Below are 19,630 nucleotides of genomic sequence, written 5' to 3'. Positions count from 1 at the left end.
GGCAGGGGGGGGGGGGGATAAGCTCCACCCCATGCCGCCAGCCAACCAATCAGCACAACTGCCTGTTTTTCTTTCTCTTCGGCTGTTTCAGCTGAGCTAAAGCAAATTCCTATATTAAATGATTACGAGGTTTGTATATCGCATCGGAACAAATATAAAATACCTAAAGATCAGCAACATCTTTTGAAGAGATCCATCATATACAAATTATGAAACAAGAACTTTATCAACATGTTCAAGCATTTGCAAAAAAACTGAAATTCCACTGATTTAACTGCCTGATTAGTTAAATAATTCTACAATCTGGTCAGAGCTGAATAAAATTTCAAGAATACTGTGTTGTATTGATCTGTATGATGGAGAAAACCAGACTGCATACCTAGTACAGTACTGCATACTAGAAGGTACAGTGTGGGTAGATCTGAATATAAAAGGTGGTCAGATTTATAAAAAAAAAAAAAACATTCAAAACTAACCAAATGACCTTGCCCTAGATTAAAATCCAGATCATGAATAAGGAATTTAAAAGATTGAAAGTTTTGTTGAACAAATTAAGACGAGAGTCTGCAGCTGAAGACTAGACAGGAGAAAAATACTCCAAACATGATAGAATGAAAGAATTAGGATATATTGATTGCCAAAAATCTTTAGACTTTCTCATTATGGCAGATTTTGTGCAATTAAAGACAAAACAGACAGGGTGTGCTTCTCAAAAGTAAATTTGCGATCAAGAATTGCACCTAGAATTTTAAATGAGTTGTAGGCTATACAGTTGGAGACAATTTCAATACAAAGATCTGCATCTTGAAGAAACACTATTCTTAACCTGCTGAGAATCTAACTTTGAATTTTGTAAGGATATAACTTCAACCTCCCCCCCATTTTTGTACCATGTCCTAATTCTAGCTGGATCTCCATTAATTGATTCAGCAACCAGATGCGTATATTCAGGGACAAAGTTTATGCAGAGATTAGCATCATCTACACATACATCATGCAATCAACAGATTTTTTAATGAAAAAAATATTCATTTCTACACTCCCTTGAATATTTGTATACACAGTCCCAGCTGCATCAATAAATAGTGATGTCAGCAATTGAGTTAATTTTGACTTTGAGACAAAGTTAAAGGAGATCTGATATAGCCAGGTGCAAGTATTGCCTCATAATGCAATATAATCTCTACTCCAATTACAAGGGAATAACATAGGAAATATTTACCCTCTGCATCTAACCAGCTTTGAGAGAAAGGCAACATAACCATCAGGTAAGTATAGGACTAATTAATTTTAGATCAAAATTTCACTTTCAATTCTATCTTATAAAACCCCAACTACTTACCTTAAGACCACCCCAAAACTTGAGAGCGAGGATATTTAAATGATGGTCAACAATGTATACCAACTGTGATCCTTGGTCCATCTGATCAATTCTAAATACTAATCCAACAACATCAACCTCATTCCATACTGGATGTAGATTTTTGGATAATGTAAGACAAAGTGGTGTTACATGACGGTCACAGTCAGGGAAACTGTGCCCAGTTTCTGCGCCAATGTCTTCCCAACGTGTTTGACGAGTAGCTGTTAACTGAAGACAATCTCTTCTGTTGAAATAAAAAGTTTTTTTTTTCTTAGTTGAGTAAAGTATGAATTTCAATACATACGTTCAAGTCATTTCACCAACTAAATAGATTATTTAACATTCTATGTAATATTTTGGGAAAAAAAATATAGTTTAAATTGTGTAAAGTGATCACTTTTAGAAAACTTGTGAATTTAATTCTTTTATCAGACAAATATTGTCGAGGCAAATTCACTTCATAATAGGGAAATTATCACTGTCCCCAACCTGTGGTGTACTATCTACAGACATCAGCCAGTTTACATCATTCCCCACTCAATTTCTTATACAACAACTTAATAGCAACATATACTGTCTTTTCTCTATCATCTCACATCCATTCCATTATTTCATTCCCACTCCTGTGTCATTGAGCTCTTCCTCTATTCTGTCTTCAACATTCAACAAACCTTTCAAATACTAGCTCCATCAATCCTTGGCTATGATACGTTGACTTTAGACAGAATCTCTATATGAGCATACTTCAGTCTGAGATATCTTAGTCTGTTAATCTTTCTTACTGTACTTTCTTCACAACAGAAGAGCTCACTCTCTTCAAATATCTTTTTTATCTTCTCCCACCTATTTTAATTATTTATCTTTATTTTCTCTCTCACTTTCCTCTTGACTAACTTGATTAACACATTCATCATCCCATAAGTAACTACAAGTGATCTCTTTTGTAATGTGACTATCATCAAATAGTCTTGTTTTCCTTTATCAAAAATACATTAACAAATTCCAAGAGTTACTGTTTCCATTCCCTCTTCTTCATCTTCCATGACCACAAAAACATTCCAGTATACTTTTTACAAAATCTCTGCCCACTACTCTAGTCTCCCTGTCTTTACTCCCTGCAAGCTCTTCCCACATCTTTCTTACCCCACCAATTGTCTTAATCTTATTCAAAGCTCTATTTTCACCACCTCCCCTCTAACTTCTATGTATATTTATCTTCATTTTCCTTTTAACCTAATGATCAGATATAATTCTAACCTCTCCTCCTCTCACTAATATATCCATCAGCTCACTTTTCGATCTATCATGTAATAACACATACTCTTTAAAAATATATCTTTCCCTTTTTATTTTCCCAATAATTCAAAGGAATACTTTTTCTTAAAAACAACAGTTTTTAGAGATGGCCAATTTTTTAACCCATTTCCAAAAGATTTTCCATTCTCATGTGCTACAGAAACTTGATACCCCACATGCTCACCCTTCCATGTTCTTTAAATCCAACCAGGTACACCCACACACTCACCAAAAATAACATCTAGTTTATTCTAATTCCTGTCTATTCCTGGACTATATATATTAGTAATCATCCATTAGAGCTCTATTGAGCTTATTATACATTTAAAGAATTATATTCAGTTCAACTCTATTGAAAATAATTTTCATATACTGTAGTGAAAAAAAAAGATTATTTGAAGAAGATCCCAGCCATTTTTTCTGGATGTAGACAGAGGATTAAGGTGTCTGAGCATGCATGGGGACGGTGTTTAAATTGCAGAGCGTGACTGTGAGTCAGCAGAATGATGTGTTTATGAGGTCTGAGAAAGTCTTCAGCCTCACAGATCTCAGCCATAACAAGAGTGCTGAATTAGAGTTTCAGAGTTTGCTCTATTGTCTTGCTTATACCAATGGCATTTTTCATCCTATTAAGTACTTATTGTTGAATAGTTTTGCTATCAGTTAAAAGAAAAATCAAAATGCTAAAGGGTGTTTGTGGTAACGTGTCAAAGGGATAATTGTGGCAAGGACTCTTAATGTTGAAGTTGGTTAAGCTGGTGACCACATGTCAGCAGAGGAAGGCATGCATCAAAAGAATGATTGAATGTTCATGCCTCAAATGTATATCAGTACCTAACTGACTGCTAAAAAACTAGGTGACCAAAGGGTGACCAAAGACACCACACCACCAGCTGCCCATCCTTCCACTGTTACCCCTAAACTGAAGGGCCCTATCCCCACCACTATCCTTGGGTTTTTTAAACTTTTTTCATGACCAAGATTTTTTATTACCTCATGGATAAAACCAATAATTTTGTTAAATACATGAGGAAGGTGATGCAGAGGCCATCAGCTCATCCATAGAGTGGGTACTATGTCACTGACTTTGAGCAAATATTTAGGCATTGTCGTGTGGATGGAGATTACTGGGTTACCTTGTGAAGTATGTTCTGGGTGAGAAACAGAATTGATTAAATTTCATCCTTCTCACCAACGATGTCACGAATGTCTTTTGAGATGATAGGTGAGTACTTCCACACATTATACAGGCGAGCTGTAGCAAAGGATAATACTTACAGGTTGATTGTCATTTGACATGGGAAAGATACCGAAATCTCTATATCATAAAAAAACACATGTTGTTTAATGAAGGAATGTTGAAGTGGAAAGGCCACCTTTCAATCATGGTATATAACCTGAGGAAACTAGCAAAGGCAAAAAAATTTACATTCTGTGCAAGGCTTAGTTGAATGATAACTTTGTTTTCATCATTCACTTGGGTGTTTCTTTGTCTCTGTGTGACATAATTTTTGACTAATGGATCTGCACTTAAGCAAAGGTTGACTCGCCTTCATGAATAATTCTAATAATTGTGTGGCCGTTGCACAAAAGCTTCATGAAAATTACATGCACTGCAGTGGCATTTTTTGCTTTGTGCAAGTTTCACAGCTGTGTAGTGACATCAATAGAATAAACTTTTCTACGCTAGCCTAAACTTCACTTTAAAGGGGTCAGCAACTTAAGCTAGACTAAAAGTAGTTAATATACAATTATTCAAAGACCTCTATACTGTCAAGAAAGCTGGGAGTGAATGGTGTCATACGCCGTAAAATGACGATCGCATAAAAAACTAAACACCGAAAGCAAATTTGAGATTTAACCCCTCCATTACGTTAATGTTAAGAATAGTGGATGACTAAATCATACTTGATTCCTATTATATAACTTAATAATAGATGTAAACTTCTTGAAAGAGCTGAGAAAGGCATGCTGACTGCTTGGTGACTCTTAAGGTGGTGACTTTGTACAAAAAAAGTACATTAATAATGTTAAGATAAACATATCCCCAGCTGTTTAAATATTAAAACAAGGGCCTCAAAATAAACTCTATCAAAGGCAGCACTATAATCAAGGCCAATAATACAAACTACTTGACCACAATCAAGGGATTTCTGTACAACACGGGTCCTTTCAAGAATTTTCTGATACCTAATAATGTGTTCTCCAAATTACTATATGCCATTAGCCAACTACAATTCTACATGCTTTGTAGCCAAATATGAACCAAAATTCAAGAGAAAATTATTTTATTCATTTTTCTTCTGGGTTTTGTTGCTTAAGAGTACTGTCTGACTGAGTACTGGGTAAATGGATGTTTACTTTATAAAGAAAAATAAACAAGTGGGAGGCAGGTACAATAAATCCTAATTCAATTACCAAACAGATTAATTTACTAATTCTCTCAAAAAATGTCTTGCATTACAATATAGTACCTGTACAAAATAGCTATAGTGTTGCCTTATCTTTTAACCTTAAAATATGAAATGAATAGCATATTACCATACCTATATCCAGCAGCCCAAGCATAGAATATACGGAACATTCTTCCTTCTGATAGAGTTTGCTGTAGCTCCTCTGGTGGTCTCCATACTGAGAGGATTGCACAGGACCCATCGGTGTCCATTATTCTCAACTATAAAGATTAAAAAAATAAGTCAAAAGTACTTGTATATAAACATAATAAAGAAAAGATTCCTTTTAATCAAACTTAACAAAAACACTTGGGGCAACTGCAGCTTGTGAGAACATAGTAAATAAGAAGTGTTCCATCAATTATGGATAAGTTCTATAGACTAAGCTTTCAATGAACCTCAAAAATAAAAGGTGAATAAATAACATACAGTAACTAGAAAATACATAGTATCACACCATCTAAAATCATTTAAACTAAATAACATCTAAAATCATTTAAACTAAATAATACGCTCTTCAATTAGAAGGCAACCGTGCTTAACCCCCTACAAATGGGAAAAAAGTCCGTTAGTAGAAGTATTCATATAGAAAAATAACCTATAGTTGGTATATCTATGTATCTATGTACATTTACCTCGCACTACCCATGGATATTGCACTCAAAGTCTTCCTTGTCAGTGGGTATTGAGTTTTAGCCCCCGCTACACATGAAAAAGTCTGTGAATAATAAGGGACCCTAAGCTTTACGGATGTTAATTCTTTTTCTCCTTTAAGTTCAGTACTTGGAATGTATCCTTAAGTACTGTACAGTAATGTAATTTTACTTGAAATATATGCCAATAATGCACTACAGCTGTACAATCTACTCTCGTTTAAAAGCCTATCTAGGGTACATATATTAAACATAAAGTAATCCCTCAGCTATCATGGGTATAATGTTCCAGGAAGCCCTCACAGAACCTGAAAAACTTCCAAAAAGATAGAGAGATCTAGGATAATTTTTTCTCTTATCTTTATAAAATTTCAATCTATACATTTAAGCTTTTACAAACACTTTAAAAATTCTTATGAAATCTTTAGACACTCTTAAAAACTTTTTCTTATACACTCTTAAAAATCTTTTAAGTTAAAGCTTACTTTCACTGCAGACACATCCTTACATAATGTAAACGAAAACATATCCTTACATAATGTAAATGAAAAAACAATATTTTCATAACATAAGCAAAAAAATTGAAATCAGAACAATTGTGGGAATTTGCCAACATTTTCGATCTTGTTAAAAATGACACTTGTTGTCGTCCTTATATTCTTTTGGTCATTCTGATCATAACTTCTCTCTTCTCTTAGCATGTCAAGGAGTTTCATTTTCCCAGTTATAGAAATATCTACTTGAGATGCTTGCAGTCAGAATTAGAAATCTTTGGAAGTGCAGAACGATTAGCTGGCATCATAAAGCTTGAAAGCAATTATTGATCTTAGTCAACGTCAGGTACATGTGAGTACTCTGATTGATTGATTTTGGGTTTTCTGACATCCTGACAACGAAGATCATTGCTCCGATATCATTTGTTATGAATGAACTATAAATGCTAATTCAATTTAAAACTATAAAAGCAAACATATCCCATGCTTATTCTTCTTTTAATTCCGGTCTTGTGTTCTAGGGAAACACTCTCGGTCCAAAGTATGTACATTCATTAACAATGTTGTCTCTACATTTTCACTGATCATGATTTTAGTTTAACTCTTATTCATTTTCAGGCATACATTTCAGCTTTCTATTTTCATATTTTCTATCATCTTTTGCAATTCGGCCCATGATTCACTAAAGAAAACTATATCATTTACAAATCTTAAGATGTAAAAGTATTCCCTATTTATGTTAACTCCTACATATTCCCAATCTAAATTCTTAAAAAATTCTTATTGGCACACACTGCATAATTTATGAGATATGAGGTTGTATTGTCTCAACTTAATCCTCACTTGGAATTATCACACTGTCCTTCTGTACTTTTAGGATAACTGCACTACCTGTATAAATATCTTCAAGTATTCTAACATACAATTCATCTATTCCTTGTTTATTGAAGGGCTTTCGTTAGTGCCAAAGTCTCAACAGAATCAAACAATTTATCATAGTCTATAAAACGGATCTATTTTTGGGTGAGGTAGCCATGTCATCCTGATAGAAGTTCCTTCATTAGTAGCTTCGTAGGTATATTTGACTACAGTGATATATCCCAGAGAATTTACCAAAGGTATCCAGAATTCTAACTCCTGGAGCGAATATCCCTTAAAATTTAAAAAGGGATATCGCGTAATATCAGAAGACGTATTCTTGACACGTCTCATAGCTATCTACACCACTAATAGCGTTTCCGCTTCGAGGGGAAAAGTGGCAAGAATAAAGGAGAGTCGTTAAAGAGGCGACACTCCTACCGTACTGTAAATAGTGCGCCAAATCGCCACCGCGCGGTGCCACCAAGCCATTCTTTGTAGCTTTGTAGGTGTTGCAGATACAGTACCACAGGGAGGGATTCATTATCCTTTTGTCAAAAAGAGGGTGGGTCCATCAGGACGACATGGCTACCTCACCCAAAAATAGATTTTTCGCTTCGCTCAAAATCTGTTTTTTTGGGCTCAGGCCATGTCGTCCTGATGGAAGTTTACCAGAGCATTAATGTATCTGTGGATTTTCAATAGTGCCATTATCTCGAGATAAACATTTCCTATTTGGTCTTCTGGACCTAGAGACACTTGATGTTACCGTTATACATCAATCAACTGATCATAAAATATGTCAGTTCTTCCTGCTCACTACAGGGAAGAGTCTAGATAGACTCTAGGAAAAAACCACGAGGATTGTGAATTCAAGGAACAATCTAGCAAACAGTTTGTATATTAGTGTCATCATATACGTAAAGCATAGTTTGTACTTAGATGGTATAGATCTGTATAGGTTACTGATACCTCCCGAGTCTGGTTGTAAAGAGACAGACAGGTTTATATATTTGTAGGAAACCTTAATTCAGTAAGATAAAAAGTTTAGTACAATCAGTTCTTACCTGTTTGCTTGGAACAGTAGTAACCTTTCTTAAATATTAATAGAATCAAGGATGCTCTGACTTTATTCTTAATCTAGAATATTTGAGGCGAAAGAGACGCAAAGATTCCTTCTATTGTTTATTACACAAATAGAAATCATGGTTGTATTCAATTACATTTTACGCTGAACAATTCTGCATAAAAGCATAAACAGTAATAACAGAAACAAAATAAGTTTCACCTGAAAGGGAAACAGTAGCCACTCTAAGGGAAATATAAAATTTCACTATGTATTCTGTTGTTACTAGGAACGCTGTGCATATAAGTATGCCTGGCACTTGTGTCAGTCTATTATGCTTGATGTCACCTGTGTAGATAGAACAGTCTATAGTGTCATCACGAAAACACAATACTCAACATGATATACCTTAAGAGTCTATCATGTACACCCTTCACTAAAAGTTCCAAATAGTGCACTGTTCTTCGCAGTAATCAAGCGGCAGGTTTTATAACACTGCCTGCCGCCACCACATGAAATTTTATTTCCTGTAATTGCTTCGCGTAGTGTTTGAAGAAAACTCTGGATGTCTTCCATCCAGTATCTGCACGAAGGCTTTCAAACGACATCGTCTGAATGAAATTCAGAGACAAGGCAACTTTTCTCGGATCATGACCTGCGGGTGTACTGTCTGGATTCGCTCTGCGTATGAAATAGGTGATTTTCGCCCTTATCTGTTTCAAGGATAACGTTGAACCAGACATCTCTCCCCTGAAAAGCTGACCTCCCTTAAAGTCTGAAGTTCTACGAAGATAGACCTTTAGGCATTCCACTAGGCAAAGGGATGCTTCTTCCTTCAGAGGGCAGATTCTTCAGGGACCCCATCTCTTAGTGGGCAGCTCGTTCTTGGCGAGAAACGTCGGGTTCGGAAAGAGGTTCAGTTCTCCATTGTCTGTGCACTGAATGTGGCCATCATCTCTCGAGAGGGCCACTATTTCGCTAACTCTGGCTCCTGAGGCTAGTGCAAATAAGAATATCACCTTTTGAGTCAAGTCTTTCAGCGAGCAATCTTCATTGTTCAGGGTTGATGCTAAGTGAAGACCTTTATCCAAAGACCATGAAATGGGCTTTGGAGGAGCTGCAGGCCGAAGTTTAGGGCAGGCTTCAGGAATCTTGTTGAAGATTTCATTAGAGAAGTCTACCGGGAAGGCGTATAGTATTGGTCTGGCTAGGGCAGATTTACATGTAGTAATTGTATTGGCTGCTAAACCTTGTTCATGAAGATGGATGAAGAAGGACAAACAGAAATCCGTAGAAATCTCCTTAGGTTTCTTCGCCTTGACAAAGGCCACCTATTTCTTCCAGGAAGACTCATATTGTCTTCTTGTTGACTTTAACTTGTATTCTTCTAAGAAGTTAATACTGTCTCTAGATATCCCAAACCGTTTCTTGACAGCTAGGGCGAGAAAATCATGAGATGAAGGTTCTGGGTTTTCTCTGATGAAGCTGAGACAGTAAATTTCTGCACTTGCTGAGTCAGAACTGGGTCCGGCAACGGGATCAGCTTCAGGCGTAGTTCTGTTGGGCCACTTGTGGGCCATTATTGCTGCTGTCCCCTGAAAGGATCTCAGTTTGTCAAGGACTTTCAGCAGAAGGTTGGTTGGAGGGAACAGGTAAATCTTGGACCATCTGTTCCAATCTATGGACATTGCATCTATCGCTTCCGCTAGAGGATCCTCGTACGGGGCTACATACCGGGGTAGCTTCTTGTTGTCGCTCGTTGCAAAGAGGTCTATCTGCAGTCCTGGGACTTTGCGTAATATGAAAGAGAATGATCTTGCGTCTAGGGACCATTCTGACTCTATCGGGTTGACCCTGGATAGAGCGTCTGCTGTCACATTGCGGAACCCTTGAAGGTGGACTGCTGACAAGTGCCATCTCTTCTTCTTCGCTAGACGAAGGATGGCCAGTATCCCTTGATTTATGTGAGGCGATCTCGAGCCTTGTCGATTTAGGCATCTCATTACGACTTCGCTGTCTAGAACCAGACGGATGTGGATTGAGCAGCGAAGTTCCAGTTTCTTCAGAGAGAGAAAAACTGCCATGGCTTCCAGAAAATTGATGTGGAAGGTCTTGGACTTTCCGATGATGAGAGTGACCTCCCCACCCCTCTTTTGAGGCATCCGTGTGAACGGTGACTGTCAGTGGAGGTGGTTTCAAGGGTACCTTGTTTCTTAGGTTCTTGGCCTCCGACCATGGCCTGAGTAGTGATCGCAGATGATTTGGTATCGGTCTTTGTAGATCTCTTCGAGCGTTTGATGCGTATTTTCTCCAAACTCCTGATACATCTTTTAATTGTGCTCTCAATACTGGATCTGTCACTGAGGCAAACTGGAGGGACCCCAACACTCTCTCCTGTTGCCTTCTTGATATCCTGTCGGATTGAAGGAGTCTTTTGAAAGATCCTGCTATCTCTTTCCTCTTCTTTGATAGAATGGAAAGGCAGTGTGACTGTAAGTCCCAGTGGACACCTAGCCACTGGAACTTTTGAGCTGGAGATAGTCGAGACTTTTCCAAGTTGATCTTGAATCCTAAGTGTTCCAGGAACTGGATCACTTCCTTGGAGGCTTGCATGCACTCTTCCTCGGATGCTGCCCACACCAGCCAGTTGTCCAGGTAGGCTACCACCTGGATTCCTTTTAGGCGTAGTTGATGAATGACTGCATTCCCAAGCTTGGTGAATACCCTTGGAGCTATGTTTAGACCGAATGGCATGGCTCTGAAAACGTACTTTCTTTTCTGTAATTTGAACCCTAGGTAAGGGGAAACTTGACGGTTGATTGGAACGTGCCAGTACGCATCTGTCATGTCTATGGAGACTGTGTATGCCCGTTTGGGCAAAAGGGTCCTTATGTGTTGAAGCGTCAGCATTCTGAACTTGTGGTTCACTATGAACTTGTTGAGTGGTGATAAGTCCAGAATGACTCTGAGCTTTTCCGAGTCCTTCTTCGGAACACAAAATAGCCTTCCTTGGAATCTGATGGACTTCGCCTTCCGTATAACTCTTTTGTTCAGGAGTTCCTGAACATATTCTTCCAGTATGGGGGTTGAGTGTTGGAAGAATTGAGGGAAGTTTGGTGGAGTTGAGCTCCAACTCCACCCTATTCCGTTCTTGATTAGACTGTGGGCCCAGGGATCGAAGGTCCAACGATCCCGGAAGAGGAGAAGTCTCCCTCCTACCTGTAGCATCTCACTTGGAGTGCTGGTTGGAGGACTTACCTCCTTGGCCACATCCACCTTTGTTGCCCCTACCTCTGAAGGGGCGTCTAGAGGATCCTCGAAAGGAACCTCGAGACTTCGGCCTAAAGGTTGTCGACTGTCTTTCGAATACTGGGGTGAACACAGGCGATTGAGTCGCCAGCGTTTGGGGCACCAGTTGGAAGGTGGTGGTTGGTTGTGCCACCATCTGGGGCACCGTGGCCATGGGAAGCTGTTGCTGTTGCTATTGCTTTGGCCGAGAGGGCCCTCTTGGTCGTTTTGATTTATTCTTCGGCTGGGGACCCTCATCAGCGGAAGATTTCCTTTTAGAGGACAAGCCCCACTTGGAGAGGAGATTCCTAATCTCCGTAGCGGCTTTGTCTACGACCTCTTTGACCACTTCACTTGGGAAGAGGTCTTTTCCCCAGATATTGGAGGCTATCAGCTTCCTTGGTTCGTGCCTCACCGCAGCCAAGGCGAACACGAACTCTCTACAAGCCCTTCGGGCTTTGATAAAATTGTACAAGTCCTTGGTGACTGTCGCCAAATGAGATTTGGCGAAGACCATGTACATGTCTGGGGTGTCTGGGATGCTTGCCATGGTCTCTAGGCCAGTCTGCAGAGACATGGAAGCAGCAAGACGTTCTTTAGTCTCCTGTTCCCTGCGCAGGAGAAAATCTGACAGCTTCGGGAGGTCTTCCCTGAACTGTCGTCCAGCAATATCTGCCTCCAGCTTCCCAACTGTGAAGGTGTTGTGGACATCCTTCCAGTCTTTATCGTCTGATGGAAAAGCGAGGGAAAAGGGTCTACACTCCTCCAGTGTAGGGCAAGGTTTCCCTGCCTCAACTGCCTTAAACCCTTTGTCCATAAAGGGGAAAGCACGTTTGGGGTCAGCAATAAAGGACGGGTGCTTTTTGCTGAGAGCCGGCACCTTGGAACTAGTAAAGGCCCTCTCTTTCAAGGTAGTTGTATATAAGGCCTGGGCCTTAGTGAGTTCGAGGACAATCGTCTCCTCCTTGGATGCAGGTTCCGTCCTCAGACGGACATAGCAATCCGGGTAGCACCCTTTGCTAGGCCAAAACTCAATTTCCTCTACTAGGACAGTGCCCAGTTTCTACAAGAGGAAGATCTTCCCCCACGACATTGGAATATGCTCTGCGTATCTCCATGGGTTAACGTCAGAGAAAGCGGGGAGATCCTTGACGTTTAGCTTCTTCGGGGCTAAACATGTTGCAACTAGCTGATGCATTTCCGTCCGAAAAGAAGCTTCTTTCTTGGACGATTTCTTCTGAATGTCCTGCACCATAGACAGCAGCGAGTGCAACGTACTCGTGATGGAATCTAACTGGGGTGCAGTGGAGGAAGTCGAAGGCACCGGCTCAGTCACCGCGGCTGATGATATCGAAATCGTTTCGGTTTTCTCGACTTCAGCCTCAGGAGGTACGTCATCTTCCTGATCCAGTTCTTCCACTAGGAGATTGTTCTCAGTCTCCTACGAGACAACAGACATGTCCTCTAATTGGATGTCCTGCAAGGCGTCCGAAACGTCAGGTTCTACCGGAATCTGAACAAGGGGAATCTCAGGTTGAGCCTGGGGAATGATTGCATCCGCAGATGCCCTAGGGAAAAGACAATCCCTCATCCTCTCATTAGGAAGGTATGGGCCAGAGGTGTTCTTCTGAAAACCCCTGACCCATTTTCGCAGCGTGTCCCTTGCTGCATCCCTAGAATCAGTAGACTTTTGGTCATCAAAAGCCTCTTTCACAAGTTTGTCACAAACGGTACATACCTGTGGGTCCCAGTACTTGAGAGCCCCCTTGGTGACTGCACAGCGAGCATGGGCCCTGCACACGTCATGGCCGTAGAAGCTCTTACTACGGACCCTACAAAAGTTGTTCCCGCACTCGGGATGCTCCTCCTGTAAAGAAAGAAAAGCATATAAGTATTCGGTGAAATTCTCAGATTTCAGCATACATATTTTTAATAATATTAGCTTGGATAGAGTAAGCTAGAAAATAGGAAAGACACCTACTTGTGTTTCCTGTCCAGCCCATTGCTAAGACCTCCTCCGATATTGAACACTAAATTCTTAATGAATTTTGTAGGGGAAGATAATATCCTTTGATATAAAGTGTCTTCTTAACACAATCTTCCAGGTTCAATATTGGGGATTAAAATAATGGTTGATAACCATTAAATGGTAGAGAGAATCGCTCTCTTATATGTGATGGTCTCACAATTGGCTGCCCATGAAGCACCTTGTGGGTTGGAAAAAACTTTTGGGCTACAGCACTGACTGGCGGCGGCATGCCGCCAGTCCTGCCGACATATGCCGACCTATTCTGGGCTATTGAAAGCAGTTACTGTCTTCAGAGTAATGGGCGGCAGGTCGCCAGCAGCGGCTCTGCCGGCCGGCAGCCGAAGGATCCCTCTATCAAGTAGGACCTGGCGGAAACCGGCGGCAATTGTCTAAACTTTGGGTGGCTGACTGCCGGCCGACAACTTAGTTGCCGGCAGCTGGTCATAGTATGTTCATTGTCGTTGGGTCGTCGATCAGCGACACCCACGGCAAGTGGCGGCAGATCAACTGCCGGCCGACAGACACCCAACATGGCCGCCGACAGCTACTAGCTGCCAGCGGCCGGCCCAGTATAAGGAAAGGCAGAGAGAAAGAGGGAGGATGGAGGAAGGCAAATGCTCAGCCTTGCTGGCCTACATCCCGAATGAGGGTTCAAGTGGAAGGGGGAATTATATTCGGGTTTCCATCCTACCATATCCCATCCATATGGGCTATGGAAAGCAGTCCAAGGGAGGACTGAAGAACACTCTAATGAATATGAGGGTACCTGCCGGCAGCAGACAGGGAACCTCAGGCCAATTCTATAGATTACTCATAGGGTCAAATGTAGAATGACGGCCAGGGAGGGTGATGGCTCATCCAACACAAAAGAGACAGCGGGGAAGGGGTAAATGTCCTATAAGTAAGGTAATACCCGAAGACATTACCTAACTTGAAGGATTCTTATCTCATAAAGTAACCTCAAGTAGGGTAAATCATTTCCCCAGGTTGGGTTAGTCAAGTGAGACAGCAGCCACAGGACACAATCTCGCAAGAGAACAGAATCTCGTACCAGAGATCTTAGGCAAGGAAGAAATCATTTCTTCGGTCTAAGATCTACCAGCACAGGACTATCTGCTAGACCGAGGAAGGAGGAATTGTTATACAAAAACCTCCATGTATGGTCTAGGGAGGTCTAGCCTCCTGTAAAGACAACTTAACCTGACTTGGGAAATCATTTCACCAAGACAGTAAGATGCCTAACACAGACTTTTACTCTGATGTCCCGTTCTAAACTCAAAAACCGACTCAGTGGTTAAGAGAAAGAAATGAAACACCCCAGTAAATTTTGCCAGAACTCAGTTCACAGCAGAGCTAACTGAGGATAGCCTAGGCTAATCAGAGGGAAGGGGAATTGCTCTTAAATCTAGTCAAGAGATTAGTATCGACTTAAAATGTATAGGAGGTGTCAGTCTCCCCTTAGAAGACAATACAAGGGCAATTGGGGACATGTATGAAAGTATACTAAAGCCCCTAGGCTAGTAGTCTAGGAGCATTGAGAATCGTTCTCCGAAACTCTCTTGTGGAAGAGGAAAATCTTATGCAGTAATATCTTAATTGTATAAAATATTGCCTGAGCTTCAATAAAACTTTACCAGGAAGGTTATATCATGCAGGAAGTGTGTAGGTGCCTAGGCTAGGAAGCCTAGCACTCGTGAGGCTCGATCATTAATAGCCAAATCCACGACAACAATGACATAATATAAAAACCCCTAGCTAAATATCTAAATAGCAAAAGTTATTAAAGCAAATAATGCCAGGAAAGTCGTTCTGGCTAACTAAATGTACAAGAAAGAACGACCGCGTCCATGACGCCATCCGGCTGGCAACAGCTCTTGTTACGTTAATTACGATCTCAATCGAAGAGCAAAACTGGCAAGAACTTACATTTACAGAATTCAAAGATATTACTTAACTTTCCAGAAGCAGATGAGGCTGGTGAAGACATCATAGCGCCAAATAACTCCAAAATAGCAAGAGATAACACGGGATAACACCGGTCAACGAAGCTACGGTAGAAAGAATGGCTTGGTGGCGCCGCGCGGTGGCGATTTGGCGCACTATTTACAGTACGGTAGGAGTGTCGCCTCTTTAACGACTCTCCTATATTCTTGCCACTTTTCCCCTCGAAGCGGAAACGCTATTAGGGGTGTAGATAGCTATGAGACGTGTCAAGAATACGTCCTCTGATATTACGCGATATCCCTTTTTAAATTTTAAGGGATATTTGCTCCAGGAGTTAGAATTCTGGATACCTTTGGTAAATTTTCTGGGATATATCACTGTAGTCAAATATACCTAGGAAGCTACTAATGAAGGAACTTCCATCAGGACGACATGGCCTGAGCCCAATAATGCCATACATAGTGGAGTCATAATATGTTGATTTTTCCATTAGCTGATTAATTACATGGACATGGTCAGTTGTTTAATACCCATTTTTAAAACCTGTCTGGTCTCTTGGTTGACTAAAGTCTTTTTCTATTTTGTCTAATAAGATATTTGTAAATATTCTAAATATTACAGATAGTAATCTTATTGATCTGTAATTTTACAGTCTTTTGTTTCTCCAATTTTACAAATTAATACTACAAATATTATACAATTTCTATTTTTCCTAGTTATGCAATTCCCGAGTCATTTATATGGGTTACACCTAGTTTCGTTTTCTACAACCAGACAATCAAAAGAAAATTGGTTTGATTGCATCATGCCTCATTGCTAGGCACCTGCTGCGCATAACACATAACGCTTGTTTGAAGAACTTCCTCACAATACTCACCTGGTCAAAGACATGCGGGGCGGTTAAAGCAGGACCTTTGATAAATGACTCAGGTTTGTATAGCTAGGAAAAGTACAAATTGTATGAAATTTGTACTTTATTCCTAGGCAGCTATAAACTTCGGAGTCATTTATATGGGAGTCTTCCTTAAGTGGGAGGAAGTCTCTGTGAAGTTATGAGATCTGCCATTCATCTCTCACGATACAATTACTATTAGTAATAGCAAGAGATCAAGTGTTGCATAGTATCGACATTTCAATATATCATCAAATATATCAATAAGTAATCAATTTCAAGGCATTCTTACTTGCTTAGGGTAGATTTCAAGTGAAGACTTCTAGTCCAATCAAGATCACCATCCGCTTTAGTTCACATTACATACCTTTATAATGCAGAGAACAAATGAGGCATGAGATAAGAGCAGTTACGTGTCACATAAGAGCTTATAGTTGGATTATTTGTTGTGCTGCAACAATAAGGCCTATACAAAAGGTGCCTAAGACCTGTGTGTTCTATCTTTAAGATAATGGTTAGTAAAAGTGATTTGTGTCTTTCAAACACCAGCTTTTAGAGCTTTTAGAACTTGTGCTACAGAGTGGTTTTGGCAGAACACTAGGGTTGCAGCAAGCCTATGTATATCATGTGCTTGAGGGGGTCCCTTGGAGACGGTTCCCTGAGGATTTATAGGCACTCATGGTTGTTTCTCTCAACCAGAGAGAAATAGTGTTTCTGGATACTTTCTTTTTGGAGCAGCCAGCGCTCACAAACAAATTGGAGATTCTGGGCCTAAGATACTGCGTTCATTTCAAATATTTACACACTGCTCTTACAGGACATAGTAACATGTCATCCGGGTCATTAGTTACCTCTTTGAGTGACTAGATAGTGAAAGTCAAATCTGAGATCATTATCAACCGGATTCTGGGATTTGGCAAAAAAAATTTGGGAACAAAAGACAAAGGTAGTTCTCACCAACCTCTGAAAAGTGACATGAGATGATATAGACCATGTAATTCACTTACTCTCTTGGCTGAAGCTAAGTTATGGAGGGAAATGGTCTTTAAGGTAAGGTCTCTATCTAAGGCTTTATACATAAGTTTGTACGGGGCTTGTTTTAAGGCCCACAGAAACATGACCTTTGATCAAAGGGATTAGCCGGTGATGAAGTGTGGGACAGAGGTAGATGGAGAACGCTCGCCAGAAACATCGACCCCACATAAAAGTGTGAAAAGATGCAGACAAAGAAGAAGAAGAAGAAGAAGAAGAAGAAGAAGAACTCAAGTCACGTCCCAGGTAGGGGGTTTGAATTCTCGAGGAGGGCAAGACTGTTTGAAACTCCTAATCAGAGCTGAGTTCCCAAGAAGTGGAGAGATCCAGCCTTTTCAGTTTAAATACCTGCCTCCAGGCCAAGCAGTAGCCTTTTACCACAGTGACTGAAAGGGACTTCTTGTTCCTTAGGATCACCAAAAAGTCTGCAATCAGAGGATTAGTGGATTTGAGTGAAGCAATATTACCTCTACGACACCAATCACATAAAATTTCCCACTGCCTGGTAAACTTTGTTGGAAGACTTTCAGAGGTATACGGAAAGCTGCTTCGCAGTTGGTCTTGAAAAGCCTTTTTTTACGGAGGAGATGCTGGATAGTCTCTAGCCATGAAGAGACAGGCAATTCACTACATTGGGGAGTTTTTTATGTGAGGTTGGTGTAGCAAGTTTGGCTATTCTGGAAGTTCTCTTGGAACTTCTGTGAGAAGACCAGCAGGTCTGAATATAATTTTGCTGCTGGCCACTTTGGGGCTACTAGTATTACTCTGACTCCCTTGAATGTTAAGACTGTTCAATATCTGACGAATCAGACAGAACAGTGGAAAGGCATAAAAGTCAAGTCTGTCCCATGAGTGTTGAAATGCATATTCCATGACTGTAGCTTGGTCTGAGACTGAGGAGCAATACACCGGGAGCTTGTGATTCAGGTAGGTGGTGAACATGTCCAGAGATGGGGAACACTACAGTCACAAGTCTCTTTGACACTAGAGGAAGTAAAGACCTTTCTAAACTAACTGTCATCCCTCAACGGTTCAGATGGTCTGCAATGACTTTCCTCTTCCTGAGATAAACCTCACCGAGATAGTGATTGCCTGGATTATCTCTACTGCTAGATTGCATAGCAGGAGAAAGGCTACGCTTCCTTGTTTGGAGATGTAGATCACCACCATGGAGTTGTCGCTCATCAACACCACAAAGTAACCTTTAAGAGTCTTTGCGAAGGGGACTAATGCTAGCTGCACTGCTTTCATTTCCAGGAAATGTATGTGAAGGGTCTTTTCAAAGATACAGTATATAGAATGAGGAGGTATAGTCACTTTGGTCGCAGGGGTAGTTGTGGGGTATTTCCGTGATAGGCCTGGAGGACAGGGTGGGAGCGATCAAGGCAAGTTCTACCTTGGGTCAAAGGGATTAGGCCTGTATGTGTCAGATGTCCTTTTCACTCTGTTATCTTGTATATGTTTGGTTTTCTTTTGAATTCATATGGGTCATTGTACTATACATAAAAAATCGTGGATTGATAGTGATTGGCTCTCTAATATATAAAAGAAACCTTAAATTAATATGCTTGATAGGACTTTAAAATATTCAATTAGCACTTGATCTGGTAATGTATTTGTTTACAAAGCATTATTTACAATTTTATAATACATTATATAATAAACTAACATAAATATACATAGATAACACATAACAGTATCTGGCTTCATAATAGAAATGAAAAATACTTAGTAAAATAAAAAAAAAATAATTCAATTTTCATGACATTATCTAGATACTTTATACATCTTTTTCTTGTTTTGCCTACATGATAAAATATGACAAATTCGAAGATAATTTGTATTTTTCCTAACCATACAAACCTTAGCTATTTACATTGGGGTTTACCTTTTAGCGCAGCTGAAATGGCGAGCCATTAGAATTTAACGAGGGTGTATTACCCCCGCGCTAGTAGGGGAGTGGTAGCTAGCTACCCCTCCCCCCCCCTCACACACAGATGAATGCTCACTTTCACTTAGAGGTAGGACTTGTCTTGGGGGACAGGGCTGGCAGGCAAATATGTGTAAATAGCTAAGGTTTGTATGGTTAGGAAAAATACAAATTATCTTCGAATTTGTCATTTGTTCCGTAACCGAAATACAAACCACGCTATTTACATTGGGTGACTTACCCATTAGGTAGGGTGGAAAGTCCCCAGCCATACTGGCTTTGGCTTTACCCGGGGACTCAGAATCCGAGTGAGTAGCACTCGAGAAAAGGAG

General features: G+C 40.2%; 1 protein-coding gene across 1 annotated transcript in view; it reads right to left on the bottom strand.

The window, feature by feature from the left end:
- Positions 1–19,630, bottom strand: part of LOC137655765 (breast cancer type 2 susceptibility protein-like) — a 148,474-nt gene that overhangs the window by 57,215 nt on the left and 71,629 nt on the right. Inside the window, exons 3-4 of the mRNA XM_068389894.1 lie at positions 5,206–5,333; positions 1,343–1,607 (exon numbers count right to left, since the gene is read on the bottom strand). Coding sequence (XP_068245995.1) covers positions 1,343–1,607; positions 5,206–5,333 — 393 coding nt within the window. The remainder of the gene's footprint in view (positions 1–1,342; positions 1,608–5,205; positions 5,334–19,630) is intronic.

The sequence above is a fragment of the Palaemon carinicauda genome, chromosome 16 (assembly GCF_036898095.1).
Source record: "Palaemon carinicauda isolate YSFRI2023 chromosome 16, ASM3689809v2, whole genome shotgun sequence".
NCBI classification, from domain to species: Eukaryota; Metazoa; Arthropoda; class Malacostraca; order Decapoda; family Palaemonidae; genus Palaemon; species Palaemon carinicauda.
This window is presented reverse-complemented; position numbering and strand designations above follow the sequence as displayed.